Here is a 20,014-nt window from a genome sequence, read left to right as displayed (position 1 = left end):
AAGCTGATTGTCCTGTGTGGACTGCAGTTCATTAAGCTGATTGTCCTGCGTAGACTGCAGCTCATTAAGCTGATTGTCCTGTGTGGACTGCAGTTCATTATGCTGATTGTCCTGCGTAGACTGCAGCTCATTAAGCTGATTGTCCTGTGTAGACTACAGTTCATTAAGCTGATTGTCCTGTGTAGACTGCAGTTCATTAAGCTGATTGTCCTGTGTAGACTGCAGCTCATTAAGCTGATTGTCCTGTGTAGACTACAGTTCATTAAGCTGATTGTCCTGTGTAGACTGCAGCTCATTAAGCTGATTGTCCTGTGTAGACTGCAGTTCATTAAGCTGATTGTCCTTCGTAGACTGCAGCTCATTAAGCTGATTGTCCTGTGTAGACTACAGCTCATTAAGCTGATTGTCCTGCGTAGACTGCAGCTCATTAAGCTGATTGTCCTGCGTAGACTGCCGCTCATCAAGCCGATTGTCCTGCGTAGACTGCAGCTCATTAAGCTGATTGTCCTGCGTAGACTGCAGCTCATTAAGCTGATTGTCCTGCGTAGACTGCCGCTCATCAAGCCGATTGTCCTGCGTAGACTGCCGCTCATCAAGCCGATTGTCCTGCGTAGACTGCCGCTCATTAAGCCGATTGTCCTGCGTAGACTGCAGCTCATTAAGCCGATTGTCCTGCGTAGACTGCCGCTCATCAAGCCGATTGTCCTGCGTAGACTGCCGCTCATCAAGCCGATTGTCCTGCGTAGACTGCAGCTCATTAAGCCGATTGTCCTGCGTAGACTGCCGCTCATCAAGCCGATTGTCCTGCGTAGACTGCAGCTCATTAAGCCGATTGTCCTGCGTAGACTGCAGCTCATTAAGCCGATTGTCCTGCGTAGACTGCAGCTCATTAAGCCGATTGTCCTGCGTAGACTGCAGCTCATTAAGCCGATTGTCCTGCGTAGACTGCAGCTCATTAAGCCGATTGTCCTGCGTAGACTGCAGCTCATTAAGCTGATTGTCCTGCGTAGACTGCAGCTCATTAAGCCGATTGTCCTGCGTAGACTGCAGCTCATTAAGCTGATTGTCCTGCGTAGACTGCAGCTCATCAAGCCGATTGTCCTGCGTAGACTGCAGCTCATTAAGCTGATTGTCCTGCGTAGACTGCAGCTCATTAAGCTGATTGTCCTGTGTAGACTACAGTTCATTAAGCTGATTGTCCTGCGTAGACTACAGTTCATTAAGCTGATTGTCCTGCGTAGACTACAGTTCATTAAGCTGATTGTCCTGTGTAGACTGCAGTTCATTAAGCTGATTGTCCTGTGTAGACTGCACTCTATGGCCTTTGGTCTCATTGGGATAACAATGAAGATGGATCTGCACATCTCTTTTGGAATATACCCAGCGTTACATATTTTGTTTGCCAATTCTACAATTTTTCTTAGTCCAAAATTCCCACTTGCTAGTAGCATTTCTATTGTTACCCCATCATGGCCAGGGTTTTGACTCTATTTAACTTTGTCATTGCACCTACTATTTCCTCTTCTAGTAATTATGTACTATCCAGTGTTATGTGCAACCTAGGTCTATCAGCTCTATCATCCCTAGAAAGATCCTTCACATATTCTTCACAACGTTTGCGAACATCCTTCTGTATCTCCATCACCAATACTCCCTCTTTCTTCTTAATCACATACAGAATAATTAATGAATTATAAAGATGGAAAAGGTTTAGAAAACGGAATAATGAAGATTTGAGCACTTATTTATTTAAAGAAACTTAAAAAAATAAATTTAAGTTTGTATGAACTGTGGATTAGATTGTCAAAAATATACTTAAATAATGATGATGTAGAGGAATTGGATTAAAATCTCAAGATAGGGACTACTGGCGTAATCTAATATGTAAGAAAAACCGGACATATGGAAAAGGAGCAGAAAAGTTACCAAACTTGTGACTTACTCAATTATAGAAAAAAAAACTACATAATATTTGTAGGAAAGGCATATTGAAAACAAAATGTGGCATTACCAATAATGCTGTATGGAATGGCAGTAGTGAACATTACATAAAAATGGAGTAGGCAAAATATATATATATATATATATATATATATATATATATATATATATATATATATATATATATATATATATATATATATATATATATATATATATATATATATATATATATATATAAACAGGGACACCACATTCCCAGCAGTAGCTACTCTTTGGGAGAAATATATATATATATATATATATATATATATATATATATATATATATATATATATATATATATATATATATATATATATATATATATATATTATATATCTATATGTGTGTGTGTGTCAAATGGGAAGAAGGTAGAAGAAAATAAAAGAACGTGAATAAAGAAGAAAATTAAAGAGGTGCCGATGAAAAGAACTAGGTCGGTACCAGGACCACCACATTGCAAATGATATAACAGTAGTAGTACTAAGAGCCCGGCCAGACCAAGCGCGGCTAGCGGCGAGGTTAGCGACAAGAGGTAATGGTGGCAAATTGAAACCTTAGGTAACTTATGTAGGTGGCCAGATAGGAGGCGCGAGGCTAATATATATATATATATATATATATATATATATATATATATATATATATATATATATATATATATATATATATACATATAAATATATATATTGCCGCGCCTCCTATCTGGCCACCTACATAAGGTACCTAAGGTTTCAATTTGCCGCCATTACCTCTTGTCGCTAACCTCGCCGCTAGCCGCGCTTGGTCTGGCCGAGCCTTTACAATATTTGCCAACGTGGAGACCTGGAGTGTAATAATGGACAAAGATATGAAAGATCTGGAAAACCTTCAATATAAGATAATAAGGAATATGTATGAACAACTTGCAAGTACTCCATATTGGGGCATACTTGCAGAAACAGGAATATGGCCGGTGTCCTGCAGAATAGGGTAATAAGAAATTAATGCTTTTCCGTAACATCATAAACTCAGATAAAAAAGGACTGGTAAGAGAGATAATTGAGGATCAGTTGAAGAACCCGTGCAGAAAGTGCTGGAGTAACAGCATAGAAAAGATATGGGATGGAGAAATAAGTTGGGGGAAAAGGACCCTGAAAGGAGAAATCAAGAAAACATGTATGAAAAAATAGAAGAAACTATTGAAGAAAAAATAGAAAGTAATGAAAAAAAATTAAGATTATAGAAGAAAATGGTCCACAGCTTTATATCAGAGAAATGTATCTAGATTAGGCAACCCTTGCAATGAAGACAAGATTAAATATGCTAAATTTAAAAGCAAATTTCAAGGGAAATATGAAGACAATTTGTGTGACCTGTGCAAAGAAGATACCACTGAACATTTATTTTTATGCCCAAAATGAGGACAGTTAATGAAAGTAGACATAAGTATAGGTACACTGTAAAATCCTAGCATGGATCTTGTTGTATTTATAAGGTAGGGCAATGTAGGCCTACATGAAAGAAGAATTTAAAAAGTCCAAACTGACCACAATAGTTTGTCAAAGCTGATGATAGCAGGATGTTATCCTATCTTATTTCAATGTAGAATTGGATAAAGGTAAAGATTGAGAATCTCATTAATTTTTTTGGGCTCAAGCCATGGCGTCCTGATGGAAGGTTCCTGTTTGGTAGCTTCCTTGGGTATAAGACTACTAAGATATTCCCAGAGAATTTAACCACAGGTTATCACAGAATTCTAACTTCTGGAGCGAGTATCTCAAAGGTTTCCCTTTAAGACATCGTAATACAACAGGGGACACGCATGTCTGGTCGTGCCACATAGCTATCTCCACCCCGAACAGAGTTAACGCTTCGGTGTGTAAGGGCTGAGAATAGCTGGGAGCCGTTCCACAGCTAATCTCACTCGTGGCTACTACTGATACTCGAGACGTAAACAAACGGACGCCATTGCTCTAATGACGTCACGCGCGTCTTTATCCTTTGTTTAGTAGCTGCCCTACTGAGACGGATTTTCCCTTGTGTGAACTTTATCGTTTTGCATCTTCGCTATGTCGTTACCTTCAGCCTCGCCTTCTTCTGGAAAGTTGAGTACAAGGTTCCAGTATTGTTTAATTAAGCTCTGGCCGTAAAGTAAATATTATTTTGCGAAATAATTGATGTTTTGTGGCAGAGCTGTGCCTCTACCGGACCCGCCATTTTATGGCGTCGTTGTTGTTTTGCATGTCTTATTTAGTTAGCCACAACAACGCTTCCGGCCTTATATACTAATCGAATACATTAGTTTATTTAGTCTTCATAGCTAGGAACTTTTATATCGTGTTTAGACGCTTTTTATCGGTCATCGATTGACCTCATACCAGTCGGCTACTATAGCCCCCAGGCCAGGAGCCTATATACAAGTGTTCATGCATGATTTATCAGTGATCCTAGACTAAGTTATGAAGATAGTGGCATTATTATTTTACAATACTTTTGACTAGTGATGCAAATGTTTTCGCCTTCAGGGACCATATAGGGGATAGGCTAGTCAGTGATTCTTACTAGCCTAACCTAACCTTAGGACCCCTATATGCTTCCTTCATCCCCTGCCTTGGCATTCCCTCTAATTAGCCTTGATCCCTTTTCTGAGTAAAGGGATTTATTGCCTAATAGAGTATTATATCGCCTCTCAGTCCTCCCTAAAGGAATGAACCCCCTTTAGGATTGCGTCTGAGAGTGAGGTTAGGCTAGCCTACCTCTATGGCTAGGATAGTCTGCGACTTTCCTGCGATAGCGATACGTCTTCTTCCTTGCCTAGTTCAGGACTTTTAGCCCTGATCTAGGTCGGGTTAGGAAGGTTTCTCTGTTCCATGCTGAAACTGTACTCTTGCACCGTTTTAGCCGATCAGCCTAATCTTAGGTTAGGGAGTGTCCTCCCTTCCCTTTGTGGCCGCTCTGGTACAGAAACCCTTCCTGGGAAGACCCCTCTCTTCTCCCTCCCCACCTATCTCTTGTATAGCCTAGCCTATGCTTAGGTTAGTTTATACTCATCTGTCCCCTGTCCTACAACTCCTCCTTAGGGTGGATGAGTAGGGCTACCCGAGCTTCCTTGTGCAGTCCGCTCTGGTACATATACCTTCATAGTGTCCTATAAGGTTAGTTCCTAGTGTAGCTCTGCATAAGGGAGTCTCCCCCCCCCCCATCTTGGGTGTTCCCTAGTCCTCCCTTGGGCTACCTGCTCCCGGTCCCTAGTGACCCCTGCATATGGATGATAGAGCCTGTCTCTATCATGGGTACACCCCCTCAGGGAGGGGGAGGGATGTCTGGAACCCTGAAGGTACTTCCTGCATCCTTCCCCCCCTCCCCCTGTCTCTCTATCTATCCGGGTGCCGGTCTCTTGCCGCCTCTTATGCCGGCAATACCTGCCTCTTGGTGACTTCCCTACCCTTGCCGCCAGCCCCCCGTGTTCCGAGGGACTGCCGGCTGCCGCCGGCTACTACCGGCGGCTCTCCTACTCCTATCTAATCGTCCGCTTGCCGGTCGATCTCCGGAGTGCCGGCATATACTGCCGGCAACCCGATACTACCTGTACCATCCTTACCCCAGTCACCAATCCGGCATCCTCCGGCTGCCGGAGCCGCCGCTCCCTGCCGGCGTGCCGCCGTTGTGCCGGAGGCCGCCATCCTGGTATCTAACTGACTTTTGAAAATTGTCTGTTCTAATGCCAGAATCTATGCTGGAGCGAGCTCCGGCGTGCCGGCGGATTGCCGGATACCCCGGAGGCGTCAAGAATACTTGCACCCCCTCTCTGTAGCTATCATAAGACTAAGATAGCCCTACCTGGCAAATAGATAAGCTGCTTTGCTTCTAAGATCAGTACCTAGTACTGCTCTATTAGTGATCATGCTGTCTCTTTGCATTCTTCTATTTCCAGCATGCTATGTGCATCTTAGCACGGCTGGTTGCCAGAAGCAGTTACCCTTAATGAGACCTTCTGGCTCTTATCTGGGAACCGAATGAATTCGATCCCAACCTTGTCCTTGGCTTTCCATGGAGTTCCAATATAATGGGAATCCTAAGAAACTATATCCAATGATCTCGGTCATTTGGATTATCCCAGGACCAAGCCTATGGTAACCAGCCGGGCGAGATGCATGGAGCGTGTTCTCCTTTACTGTTTCACTCTCTATGCATCACACCTTCTGTAAGTTAAAATTAATGATTAATATTAACTTAATTTAAGAGCCATTCCTATGACTCCCCCATACTCATTTTCTCTTTCTTCCACAGGAGGAGCAGATGAAGTGCGATTTCGCATACTGTGCCGTGAAACGCTCCCAGTTTTACGGACATACGGCGTGCAGGACTCACGCCCCTTGCTCAGACAAGAAAGGGGATTGGAAGTTCTGGAATCCACTGGAATGTACGGTCTGCCAGGCCTACCTAGTTGAGGCCTTCCATAACCCTCCCTCAGCGGAGGTTAGAGACATTGCTCGTGAGAAACTGCGCAAGTGGGTGCGTGGTTTTCAGAGGAATGCCACTGGACCGTACCTGGCCACCGAAGAACTGAGGTCCCTGTTGTTCCCTAAGGCCTCCCCTGATTCAGTGGTTCCAAAGGAAGCAATCCCCACTGTCCAAATTACGGTGGAACCTGATGTGGTCATGGCTCAGTCCATGCACGAGTGTCGCCTAGATTCCGAAGAGGATGAACAGATCTCTGACGTCTCGGAAGACACGGAGAAGACGCTTATGGCTCAAGGAGCCGAAGAGGACGAAGACAAGGTGGAATACACCGAGTCGGAGATTGGAGCTACTCCCTCGTCCATCCCTCCGCCTACTCCTACACCGACGGATGTGTCCATTCCGTCCACCTCCTCGACCCCGGATCCTTCCTCTTCTACACAAGAACTGATCCGACTGATTAGAGCTGTCATGGACGACAGACTGAAGGAGAACCAGGAGTCCATCAGGTCTATGATTGGATCCAGAGAACCGAAGAAGATCTCGGTTAAGGATCTCCCAGCTTGCTCTCATGCCAACCCGTGGAGGTATGCAGAGCATATGGTTATTGCGACCGGCAGGATCTTTGTTAGTGACAAAATCGGCACGGTCCCGTTGGAAGATGTGGAATTCTTCCCAAGCTTCGAGGCCTACCCGGACTGTTACGTCCGGCTTCGTTCTGAACCTGCCTCGAAGGAGGAGACCGAACCTAAGGAAGAGATAGTGTTCGATCTCGCAAAGGCCCAGGCTATGCTAGCCTCCGCATTTAAGAGCAGGGGCTTTACCTGCTCTAAGCTTCCTGCCTTGAGCAAGAAGCATCCTACTTATGTCGCTCCCGACACTGCGATTCTTCCATTTTTGGAAAAGGCCTTGGCTGCATGCCTTAAAGCGGCGGAAGAAGGGAAACCCTGCCCTGCACTGGAGGAGTGCAGACCCTTCTCCATCGTAACGCCCCCTGACACTAGACAATGGAAAGATGTCCAACATACTTTCGTTGTGGGTAGGCTCGATCCTGACGTTGCCGGACGTCAGTTTAATGAAGACCTCCCTAAGCTCAATGATCACCTCCTTCGCCGGGAACAAGACACGAAGGAGAGGCTTGCAGCGTCTCTTTCTCATCAAGTCCAACTTGAAGTTATGGCCTGTGACACAGCAGTACCCGATCACTACATGGTACTGGCCAAATCCCACTTACTCACGGTAATGAAGGACTTGTACCATTTCATAAAGGCTCGTAGAGCCTGTCGTGAATTCGTGTTTGTCGGTGCCACCGTGAAACACGAACCCCGGAGGCTGATTTCCTCCAACATCTGGGGAAAGCACCTGTTTCCTTCGGACCTTGTCAAGGAAATAACGGACAGAGCCGCCACGGAGAATAGGAACCTTCTCCACAAATGGGGCATGTCCAGGAAAAGGAAAACCTCTCAGGACGATGGACCTCAGCCTAAGAGGAAACCTCAGAAACCAAAACCCCAGCAACGTCAACAAAGACGTCAGTTTCCGGGACCCGCTACCTCCCAAGTGGTTGCCCAACCACAACAGACCTTTCAATTGGTCCCCCAACCGGTGTTGTCACAGTCACCGGTCTTCACCCCTGCCTTTGAGCAGCCATCCACTACCTTTCATGCCAGAGGTAGAGGCTCGTCCAGGGGTGCAAGCAGAGACGCCTCTCGTCGTCCCTCCAGAGGTAGAGGAGGAAAGGGAGCTAGCGGCCGAGGCAACAAGTCCTCGGGACACCAGAAGCAATGAAGTGCTTCCGGTGGGAGGAAGACTCCGCCAATTCCAGGATCGTTGGACCTTCGATCCTTGGGCACACAGCATCATCAAGAACGGTCTAGGCTGGAGTTGGGTGCAACCACCCCCAATCTTCCAGCGGTTCTTCCAACAATCGACCCCCATTCTGGAAGAATATGTTCTAGACCTCTTGAACAAGAAGGTGATAAGGAAGGTAAAGTCCACCAGGTTCCAAGGGAGACTGTTTTGCGTTCCCAAGAAGGACTCAGACAAGCTCAGAGTCATTCTGGACTTATCCCCCCTCAACAAGTTCATAGAGAACAACAAATTCAAGATGCTGACGCTTCAACAAATAAGAACCCTTCTGCCTCAAGGTTCCTACACGGTCTCTATAGACCTGGCGGATGCCTATTGGCACATTCCAATGAACCATCACGCTTCCTCCTACCTAGGATTTCGACTCCAAAAGAAAAGCTACGCCTTCCGGGCCATGCCATTCGGCCTCAATGTGGCCCCTCGGATCTTCACGAAGCTGGCAGACGCCATAGTACAACAGCTCCGCCTAAGAAACGTCCAGGTGATGGCCTACCTCGACGACTGGCTAGTCTGGGCTCCATCGCCCGAAGAGTGTACAAAGTCTTGCGACGAAGTTACCCAGTACCTAGAACACCTGGGATTCAAGATCAACGAGAAGAAATCTCGCCTCTCTCCGGCTCAGAAGTTTCAGTGGCTGGGAATCCACTGGAATCTTCAGTCACACCGCCTTTCCATCCCCCAGAAGAAAAGGAAGGAAATAGCAGGGTCTGTCAAGCGACTACTGAAATCCAAACGCATTTCAAGACGACAGCAGGAACGAGTTCTAGGCTCTCTACAATTCGCCTCAGTGACAAACCCAGTGCTTCGTGCACAGCTAAAGGATGCCGCGGGAGTCTGGAGACGATCGGCATCCATCGCTCGAAGAGACCTCAAGAGACGGCTTCCAAACAGACTTCGACGCCTCCTAAAGCCGTGGTCGGAAGCAATGGCCCTGAAAAGGTCCATTCCTCTCCAACACCCTCCTCCTTCACTCAACATCCACACGGATGCCTCACTGGAGGGCTGGGGAGGTCACTCCCACCTGAAACAAGCTCAAGGGACCTGGTCTCCACTATTCAAGACGTTCCACATAAACATCTTGGAGGCCATGGCGGTCCTTCTTACTCTGAAGAAACTATCCCCGCCGCCCTCGATCCACATCCGTCTAACCCTAGACAACTCGGTGGTAGTTCGTTGTCTCAATCGCCAAGGCTCAAGATCGCCCCAGATAAATCAGGTGCTTCTCCCAATCTTCCGTCTGGCGGAGAAGAAGAAGTGGCACCTGTCTGCAGTTCACCTACAAGGATTCCGCAACGTGACAGCGGATGCTCTATCTCGGACAAACCCGATAGAGTCGGAATGGTCTCTAGACGCAAGATCATTCTCCTTCATCTCTCATCAAGTCCCAGAACTTCAGATAGATCTCTTTGCAACGAGCGACAACAATCAACTTCCTCTGTACGTAGCCCCGTACGAGGACCCCAAGGCAGAAGCGGTGGACGCCATGTCACTGGACTGGAACAGATGGTCCAAGATATACCTGTTCCCTCCCACCAACCTTCTGTTGAAAGTCCTCTCCAAACTGAGAACCTTCAAAGGGACAGCGGCCCTAGTGGCTCCCAAGTGGCCCCGGAGCAACTGGTACCCCCTGGTCCTGGAGCTGCAGCCCAAGCTGATCCCTCTCCCGGGCCCAGTTCTCTCTCAACAAGTACAGAAGTCGACTGTCTTCGCTTCATCATCGAAAATCAAGGACCTTCATCTCATGATTTTCTCTCCCTTGCCGCAAAGAAGAGGTTTGGGATCTCGAAGAAAAGTCTAGACTTCCTAGAGGAATACAAGACCGAATCCACGAGACGGCAATATGAATCATCCTGGAGGAAATGGGTCTCCTTTGTTAAAGCAAAAAATCCTAAAGAAATCACCATTGATTTCTGTATGTCCTTCTTCATTCACCTTCATGGACAAGGATTAGCAGCCAATACGATTTCGACCTGCAAATCGGCTTTGACTAGACCAATTCTATACGCTTTCCAAATTGATCTGTCCAGCGACATCTTTAACAAACTGCCGAAAGCATGTGCTCGCCTACGCCCAGCACCCCCTCCGAAACCGATCTCCTGGTCACTAGACAAGGTGCTCCATTTCGCCTCCAACTTGGACAACGATTCATGCCCCCTCAAGGATCTGACTCAGAAAGTTATATTTTTATTTGCTCTCGCCTCGGGAGCTCGAGTCAGCGAAATAGTGGCATTATCAAGAGAAGAGGGACACATCCTGTTTGCTGATTCAGGAGAAGTGACCCTCTCCCCTGATCCGACGTTTCTCGCCAAAAATGAATTACCCACCAAAAGATGGGGCCCTTGGAGAATATGCCCCCTGAAGGAGGATGTCTCTCTATGTCCAGTAGAGAGCCTCAAGGTCTATCTTCGCAGAACTTCAAACTTTGGTGGAGGCCAACTCTTCAAAGGAGAAACATCGGGCAGCGACCTGTCACTGAAACAATTAAGAGCGAAAATCACCTACTTCATTCGCAGAGCGGATCCGAACAGTACACCCGCTGGTCATGATCCTAGAAAAGTGGCATCTTCTCTGAACTTCTTTCAGAGCATGGACTTTGAGAGCCTTAAAAACTTTACGGGCTGGAAGTCCTCGCGAGTTTTCTTTAAACATTATGCGAAACAAGTGCACGAAATCAAACATTTTGTGGTAGCCGCAGGTAGTGTTATGAAACCTGCACCTAACTCTGCGTAGAACAGTGAGTTACTTGGGACTCTAACTCTTCGGGTGCCTATGTTGACCCTCGAGTGATTCATAGTGATGTCTAAAAACACTTAGTGCTTTTATAACTGTTCTTATCCCAGGTGAAATGTCATAGTGTTACACAAGTGCCGCATGCCTTGAGCATGATGTGTTATTTAAAGACTTGCGTTCCTCGAGAACGAGTACCTACTAATCCTGAAATTCCCTTTCAGATTCAAGAGCAAGCCTTTATTTCTATGTACATTATTATTACTGTAAATGAACTTTACTTTTGCTGTAAATTATTTAATTTCTGCATTGTGAAATAAAATTTCTATTTTATTACTTATGCGTCTCTTTCAGCTCCTACTTACTATGAAATACATACTGTCATAGTTTTATTTACTCCTCCTTTCTTATGGTCATGAAGAATTTAAGATGTCCATTCCTAAATTATATTCACCTTGCCTCAGTAAGGTTCCTACACGAATACTTACTTCTGATAATCAGGAGATGAACTCTACGCACAGTGCCCAACCACCACTGGCCTACTTCAGAATGTTCCTATACAAATATCAAACATTCTGCTTCATCTCTAAGCTCTTAAAAAGTTTTTCTGTCAAGATGAATAGCCCTTCAATACCACTTTGACGTCGGCATAGCCCATGGGAACTTCCTACCAATGGGGGGCAGGATATTTCGTTCCTATGGTTCTTACCTAAGATTACTTTGCTGTTTTGTCAATGCCTAGGCACTTAACTCTGGGGGAAAATCTACCACGATACATTGATTCTCTGGTACTCTTCCATCAGGACGCCATGGCTTGAGCCCAAAAAACGGATTTTGAGCGAAGCGAAAAATCTATTTTTGGGTGAGATAGCCATGGCGTCCTGATGGACCCTCCCTACTACTTCGTTCAGTTTGCTCCCACCCTACACAATTGTATCATGGTGATGGGCAGCAACTGGCGCCAGGATAAAGACGCGCGTGACGTCATTAGAGCAATGGCGTCCGTTTGTTTACGTCTCGAGTATCAGTAGTAGCCACGAGTGAGATTAGCTGTGGAACGGCTCCCAGCTATTCTCAGCCCTTACACACCGAAGCGTTAACTCTGTTCGGGGTGGAGATAGCTATGTGGCACGACCAGACATGCGTGTCCCCTGTTGTATTACGATGTCTTAAAGGGAAACCTTTGAGATACTCGCTCCAGAAGTTAGAATTCTGTGATAACCTGTGGTTAAATTCTCTGGGAATATCTTAGTAGTCTTATACCCAAGGAAGCTACCAAACAGGAACCTTCCATCAGGACGCCATGGCTATCTCACCCAAAAATAGATTTTTCGCTTCGCTCAAAATCCGTTATTTATGGTACAGGTAAAATAAGCTTAATTACAATAATAAGAATAAGCTTAGAAGCTTTGCACCTGTCTATGATGTGATGGAGTGTCCGCAAACTTATTTTTGCGGAGTGAGCAATAAGGAACCAGACAAAAAAGAAATAAAAAAAGAGGTTCAAAGGTGAATGGAGTGGCTAGAAATGGAACAGTTAAGGAATATAAATATTTAGTAGATTGCTAGTCTGAAAAAAAGAAACCATAGGTTCAGCATAAGCAAAAGCGAAGCAAAAATACATGGTACAAGAAGTCAGGAAGTATGGAGACAGTAACACTGTAGGAGATTTAGCATTGCTAGTGAGAAGAAAGATCTACGAGACAGTATTAGTACCTACAATGTTTGCAAATATTGAGACATGGGATGTAATAAAAGAAAAAGAATTGAAAGAACTAAAAAGTATACAGTACAAAATTATGAAAGGAATGTTTGAACATGCTACCACACCATACTGGGTGCTAATAGCAGAGACAGGAATATTTCCAGTTGAAAATGGAATAAAGTATAAAAAAGTGATGCTATTTCATAACATTATAACATCAGATGACAAAGGGCTAGTTAAGGAGGTTGTGGAAGATCAAATAAGAGAACCGTGTGGGGACTTTTGGGGGAGAATATCATAGAAATATGCAATATGATATTAAAATTGAAGAAGTAAAAAAAAAAAGTATAAAAATCAAGAACTCAAAAACGAAATAAAAAAATAAAGTGGCAAATGAAATTAAAAGAAAAACAGAAGAAAAGAAAGAGATGACCAATATGAAGTTTGTGAGTAATGGCAGAAGTCTACATAGGAGAATTTAACATTAATGAGGCAGTAATAGTTATGAAAACAAGGTTAAATATGCTAGAATTAAAAGAAAACTATAGAAACAGGAATAATAAGGATAGACTTTGTGTGTTGTGTAGGGAGGCAGAGGATACTACTGAGCATATTTCTAACTGTAATGAGTTCAGGAAATATAGAAATAGGGTATTGAGATTGCTCGGTATATTAGAATGGTCCTAGAAATTAGAATTAAAAGTATGCAAGTTATGGTGTCTGTGTAGGAGTTAACTAATGATAATGAATTTTATGCAGTGTGCTCACAATCACAGTGCTGTGGATAGAACAACGAGGAACTTGAAACTAAGCCGGAAATATAAACTGTGCATTCTGTGATATAGAAGAGAATGTTAACTATTTCATGTTATATTATTATTATCATTACTATCCAAGCTACAACCCTAGTTGGAAAAGCAAGATGCTATAAGCCCAGGGGCTCCAACAGGGAAAAATAGCCCAGTGAGGAAAGGAAATAAGGAAATAAATAAATGAAGAGAACAAATTAACAATAAATCATTCTAAAATAAGTAACAACGTCAAAACAGACATGTCATATATAAACTATTAACAACATCAAAAACAAATATGTCATAAATAAACTATAAAAAGACGCATTGTCCATAGTCTAGTGATATAAGAAGAAATGTAATCGAGCTCAAACAACCATACTAAGAAGATGGTGCACAAACAGTTGGAAAATTCCTTTTCTGTGAAACAAAACTATTGAAAATAAGGAACAACACAAAAGTAAAAGACACAAGAGGCGCCGATGCAAAGGCAAAACCTCAACCTGAACCTGCTGACAGACATTCAGGGGTGCCACTCGTACGATAATTATCGTACATGTACGATTATTTTAGGTCCAGTACGATGTACGATACATACCTTAGGTATGTACATATGTGTTTAATTAAACATTTATACTAAAATATTTTGAAATAAGTCGATCATGTAACTCCCTAATTATTATTTTGAAACTGCGTACGATAAATTTTGTTGAAAAAACGACAATTTTAAGGCTCATGTACGATAATCCAGTCGAAATAATCTGGCAACCCTGCAGACATTGCTGAGAAGAGCACAACGTGTTACTTGTTAGTTGTAAACAAAACATGTGCTTAAACTTAAAAGTGCTTGAAAACTTCCCATAAAAGTATCTTATTACGTTTCTAAGGTAGGTTCTGATGTTGGGTTTTCATCAAAGTATTTAAAGACAGCTGTCTAAGTATACCCATTACTAACTTCATTTAGGTTTGAACTATGTGGTTGGGTGATTACAGTTCGTTGGGACAGGTTACCTAGACAAAACCAAATGGGTTTTTATTATAGTTACAGATGGGGAAAGCTTTCCTATTAAAAACCAGAGTTCCTACAGAAAAAACACTTGTTTTTTCACGGGAATTATAACTAAATAAACTAATAAATTCATTATCGTCAATTTCTTTTAGCGATGCATATTTGCACCGACTCGCAGCGGTGCCCTTTTAGCTCGGAAAAGTTTCCTGATCGCTGATTGGTTGGACGAGATAATTCTAACCAATCAGCGATCAGGAAACTTTTCCGAGCTAAAAGGGCACCGCTGCGAGTCGGTGCAAATATGCATCGCTAAAAGAAATGGACTATAGTATTGTAAATGCTTGTCCCAACAATCTTTAAGTTACAGATTCCTCGTTGCTCTCAACAACAATGTGGTTGTGGGCACAATACTAGATGAAGCGTAGTAGGTGCAAAGCGCTGTAATCTGCAGAAAATTCGGAGTCTTTGTATATCAGCGGCTAATTCCTCACGTGGTGATTAAAAATGGACGACAATTATCCTAAACTTTCTCCCCTAACCTAACCTACAAGCTGTGTCCTTACCTACTTACCTAGCTGTAATCATGCATACAGGTGGCCGCTATCATACATTCACCCTGAAAACTCATTATCATTAGTTACCTCGGGGTGTATGTATGATAGTGGCCACCTATATTTATTATTATGTCTAACTTAGAATACGGCAGTATAAGTGGGGCGCTAGTCCCGCCCGTTAGGTAAGGATATGGCTGTTAGGTTAGGGGGTAAAGTTTGGGTTAGTTGATGTCCTTTTTTAACGAACTCGTGAGTAACTGGCCGCTGATATACTAAGGCTCCGTTACCTCCTACACAGACAGCACATCTTGCACACTTTTATTAATAAATTCTAGGACTTTTCCAATATACCGGGCAGCCTATTTAGTTAGGGTTCCTAAATTCCCTATTTCTATGTTATTATTTCTAAATTTCCATAACTCATTACAGTTTAAAATATGCTCAGTAGTATCCTCTGCCTACCTACACAACTCACAAAGTCTATCATTATCATTCCTGTTTCTATAATTTTCTTTTAATTCTAGCATATTTGACCTTGTTTTTATAATTATTACGTTCTCTTCTACTATTACTATTCACAAACCTCAGTTTGGTAATCTCTCCTTTCTTTTCTTCTGTTTTTCTTTTAATTTCATTTGCTGCTATATTTTTTATTTCTTTTTTGAGTTCTTGCTTTTTTCTAATGTTGCTAATCAGGGTTATCATCTTCTCGCTTATTGAGTTAACTTTGTCCGTGACTATTGAATTTAACTTTGGTCCAAATACTGGGTAATAGTTTACAATACCACGCTCTCCATTTACTCCAAAATAATACAATCCTGCAGTTTTCATCTTCTTGCACAGTAATTAGGTGGTTATTTAAATTTTGGGAAAGCAATAATTAGCAAGATATGTTGAGGAAGGGGGAAGGGGTTATAAAAAGAAAATAGCTCGGTTTCCTCACCAAACGATTTGGAACTGACATGTCAACAAAGTCAACGAAACAGTATTCGTGATTCTCGATAATTTCTTTAGCTTTCTCATTTAACCCATTTACCCCCAAAGGACGTACTGGTACGTTTCACAAAAGCCATCCCTTTACCCCCATGGACGTACGGGTACGTCTTTGCAAAAAAAATGCTATAACATTTTTTTTTCTATTTTTTATAATTTTTTGAGAAAATTCAGGCATTTTCCAAGAGAATGAGACCAACCTGACCTCTCTATGACAAAAATTAAGGCTGTTAAAGCAATTTAAAAAAAATATACTGCAAAATGTGCTGGGAAAAAAATAACCCCCTGGGGGTCAAGGGTTGGAAATTTCCAAATAGCCTGGGGGTAAAAGGGTTAATATATATTTCATCTGCGCATCATCTTAACCTACCATCATACTTAGTTTTTTTATACAATCTTTCAAACAGTTTTTCAAAACATTTTACTGCATCCCCAAACCATATATACGTTGAGTCTAAGTAATGATTATAGGCGTAGTCTATTACAGCATTCAGTGTGTTAAAGTGATTTGCTGTAGATCTACCTTCTATCCCACCACAGTTGAATCTGCTAATATTGTCATTAATTTTATCGTTAATTTTCATTAGCCTTAATTTTTCAAACATTTTACTAATTGTATTCGTAATAAATAGCCCTCTTCTATTGTGTATATCTAATCTGCTGCCTTTAGATTTACTGATGATTTTTAAATATTTAACTTAGCCGGTGAATATATAATAGCTGCTGCTCCAGCGGCTCGACAGAAAAAACACACAAAAACTTGCGAGCGATCGCTATGAAGGTTGCGGGTGTGCCCACCAGCGCCAACTATCGGCCAGATACCACACATGCATGTAAACAAGCCTCAATTCTTCTCTGTCGACCTTGACGACAAGACGTATCAATACTCGCTGTATAACCTGGAGTTTTCTCAACATATTTGGTGAAGTACTTCATTTTGGTTTGAGCTTTCGCAGTGCAGGTGTTTTTCCTCAACTTAAACTCTTGAACTCTTTATTGGACAGATTTAATTGTTGATGACTTGGATTGTTTTTTGGACTTTCTTTGACTAATTCAAAATGGCTGACGCTTCACAAGCCCCTAGATTTCGTAAGTGTAATGCTAGGGATTGCAATAGGCGTCTTCCAAAGGCCTCTCTCGACCCACATACTGTGTGTTCTAATTGTCGGGGTAAAACCTGTCAATTAGGAGATCGGTGTGAGGAATGCGTGGGCCTTTCAGAATTCGATTGGCTCGAATACGACAAGTATTCTCGTAAGCTAGAGAGAGATAGGGTAAGGAGGAGTTCCTCTAGATCTGTAGATTTTTCCTCTCCACATGCCCCTGAACCTAATCCTTCCCCTGTAGTGGTTGTGCCTGAACCCCCTACTGGCACTCAGGAACCATCGATGCGAGACATGTTACGTGCCATTCATGCCTTGGGTGAAAGAGTTGAATCGTTAGCAACAGATCGTAATCAACTCATGGCTGACGTTAAAGAGCTAAAGTGTCAGAGTGCCACAGCGGAAAATCGTGGGAAAGTGATTAGTGCGCAAAGTGTTGTCAGTGTTGCGACCGAGGGTTCGTCTGTTCGTGCCTGTCGTTCGCCTAGTCCGAGACCTCTTGCAAGCTCCCAAGCCCAGGGGAGAAGTAATGTCGTACGACTTATGGGTTCGAGAGGCCTTGATCAGCGAACAGACGTTCCCTCTATGGTAACAGGCGTGTCTCACCAAGATCGCCCCTACCATAAGACGAGAGAGACCATTTTCTCCTCGTCATCCGAAGGCTTTTCGCATAAGAAACCGTGGAGCAAGGTTTCTAGGCCCCTTAAGCGAAAGTCGGTCCCTTCAGGACAGGTCCAGCGTCCTGGTTGTAGCCATTGGGACAGCTCTGACCCTTTGCAGTCATCGGAAGACTGCTCGCCGCCTAAGCAGCAACGTTACACAGGCTCAGAGAGTCTTGGTGTAGGCAAGGTTGTGCCGTCTCAGACGTTAACCCCGTCTTTTACCGCACCCATTCCCGTTGATCCTAAATGGGTTGTGCTGCAAGACATGCAGATTAAGCTCGCCTCCCTTATGGAAGACTATTCTGCCGATAAGGTTCACGATGATCCTCGCCGCTTAACTCATCGAGATCCTGGCCTTCAGCCGCCAAAACGAGCCTTTGCTCGTCCTGTTGACGTTGGCGTAGCTAAGTCACGTCAGTCCCGCTTTGTAGAGCCTCACTCGATGCAGTCACGTGTTGACTTTCAGCCGCATATGGACGTTCAGCCACTTCCTAATGCTCTTGTTGACGTTCAGGACGTTCGCCAACCAGCGGAGTTGACTTGTTTTGACGCTGAGCGTCAACCACAGCAGTCTAGAGTTGTTTTGACTGCTCAGTCTAGGCAGTCAAAACAGTCTCGAGTTGACGTCGAGCGTCCTCCCGCTCCTGTTGTTGTTGACAGTCAGGCTGTTAAGCAGTTACATGACGTAGCGTCCTGGACTGCTACTAATGCACCAGTGCGTGTGGACTCTGCGTGTCAAGCATTGCCAACCCCTTTGCTTGTTACTCAGCAGTTGTCGGATGAGGATCCTTCAGATGAGGACGTTGCTGACCCTCATCATGATGATCATCCTTCGGATGTAGACGAACCTAGAACGGTTCCTCCATCAATGGACTTTAAGAAAGTCATGTTAATTTTCAAGGAGCTTTTTCCCGATCACTTCGTCACTGTTGCTCCTCGTTCGCCACCGTCTGAGTTTGCTCTAGGCTTACCTGCTAACATGCCAGCCTTTACAAAGCTAGTGCTCTCTCGCTCTTCCAAGAGAGCTTTACGGCTTTTAGGCGACTGGTTGGATACCAGGAGGAGTTTGGGGAAGACGGTCTTTGCCTTCCCTCCGTCAAAGCTCTCATCTAGATCGAGCGTCTGGTATGCCACGGGAGAAGTTCTCGGCTTGGGAGTCCCTGCCTCTGCCCAGGGTGACTTCTCAAGCCTCGTAGACTCTCCCCGCCGCCTAGCCATGAGACGCTCGAAGATTAGTTGGTCCTCCTCGGACCTTGACCATCTGCTGAAAGGCGTATACAGATCCTTTGAAGTTTTCAACTTCCTTGACTGGTCTTTGGGAGCCTTAAGTAGGAAAATCTCATCGGCTGATAGAGATGTCTCCTTACTGATTATGTCCTGTATGGATAAAGCCATCCGCGATGGTTCCAATGAGCTCGCCTCCTCTTTTACGTCGGGAGTGTTAAAGAAGCGAGAGTCCCTTTGCTCTTTTCTTTCGGCAGGAGTTACTCCCTGTCAGAGATCAGAACTGCTCTTTGCTCCCTTATCAAAGTTTTTGTTTCCGCAACAATTGGTTAAGGACATAGCTTCTTCACTTGTGCAGAAGGACACCCATGACTTGGTGGCGTCCTCTGCTCGCAAGGGGACTCCTTCTACATCCTTTTCTGCTAGACCCAGGATCGACACTCCGGCGTCCAGATTTATCCCGCCCTTTCGTGGCAGAGCTCCCAGCAGGGGAAGTACTCGTGCCGAGGGAAAGAGAGGAAAGAAGAGAGGAGCCAAGTCCTCACGTGGCAGAGTCTGACTGCCCACAGCCTCAGACAGCAGTAGGAGCCAGATTGAAGAGCTTCTGGCAGGCCTGGGAGAAGAGGGGCGCAGACCATCAGTCTGTTCGGTTGCTCAGAGAAGGGTACAAAATACCATTTGTACGCAAACCTCCTCTAGCGACTTCCCCCATCGACCTCTCTCCCAGGTACCGAGAGGAGTCAAAGAGACAAGCCCTAAACCTAGAAGTGTCTCTGTTGCTAGAGAAGGGAGCGGTGGTGAAAGTCTCGGACCTTCAATCACCGGGGTTTTACAACTGTCTCTTCCTAGTCCCGAAGAAGACAGGAGGTTGGAGACTGGTGCTAGACGTCAGTGCGCTCAACGTCTTTGTTACGAAAACAAAGTTCACCATGGAGACCACGAAATCAGTCT

General features: G+C 44.1%; 1 protein-coding gene across 1 annotated transcript; it reads right to left on the bottom strand.

Annotated features, from left to right (window-relative positions):
- Positions 1 to 384: 384 nt before the first annotated feature.
- LOC137637687 (putative leucine-rich repeat-containing protein DDB_G0290503) lies at positions 385 to 1,642 on the bottom strand. Its single transcript, XM_068369838.1, has 2 exons — positions 1,601 to 1,642; positions 385 to 1,167 (listed from the first exon to the last, which is right to left on the bottom strand). The coding sequence occupies exons 1-2, from the start codon at positions 1,640 to 1,642 to the stop codon at positions 385 to 387; spliced, it is 825 nt and encodes a 274-aa protein (XP_068225939.1).
- Between the last annotated feature and the right edge of the window lie 18,372 nt (positions 1,643 to 20,014).

This window comes from Palaemon carinicauda, unplaced genomic scaffold (assembly GCF_036898095.1).
Source record: "Palaemon carinicauda isolate YSFRI2023 unplaced genomic scaffold, ASM3689809v2 scaffold93, whole genome shotgun sequence".
Classification (NCBI taxonomy): domain Eukaryota; kingdom Metazoa; phylum Arthropoda; class Malacostraca; order Decapoda; family Palaemonidae; genus Palaemon; species Palaemon carinicauda.
The sequence above is the reverse complement of the archived record's forward strand: the minus strand, read 5'-3'. Positions and strand labels throughout refer to the sequence as shown.

Coding starts and splice junctions, on each gene's coding strand:
- LOC137637687 (XM_068369838.1), bottom strand. CDS start 1,642: ATGGAGATACAGAAGGATGTTCGCAAACGTTGTGAAGAATAT. Junction 1,168..1,600: donor GCAAACGTTGTGAAGAATAT/GTGAAGGATCTT, acceptor TAGTCTACACAG/GACAATCAGCTTAATGAGCT.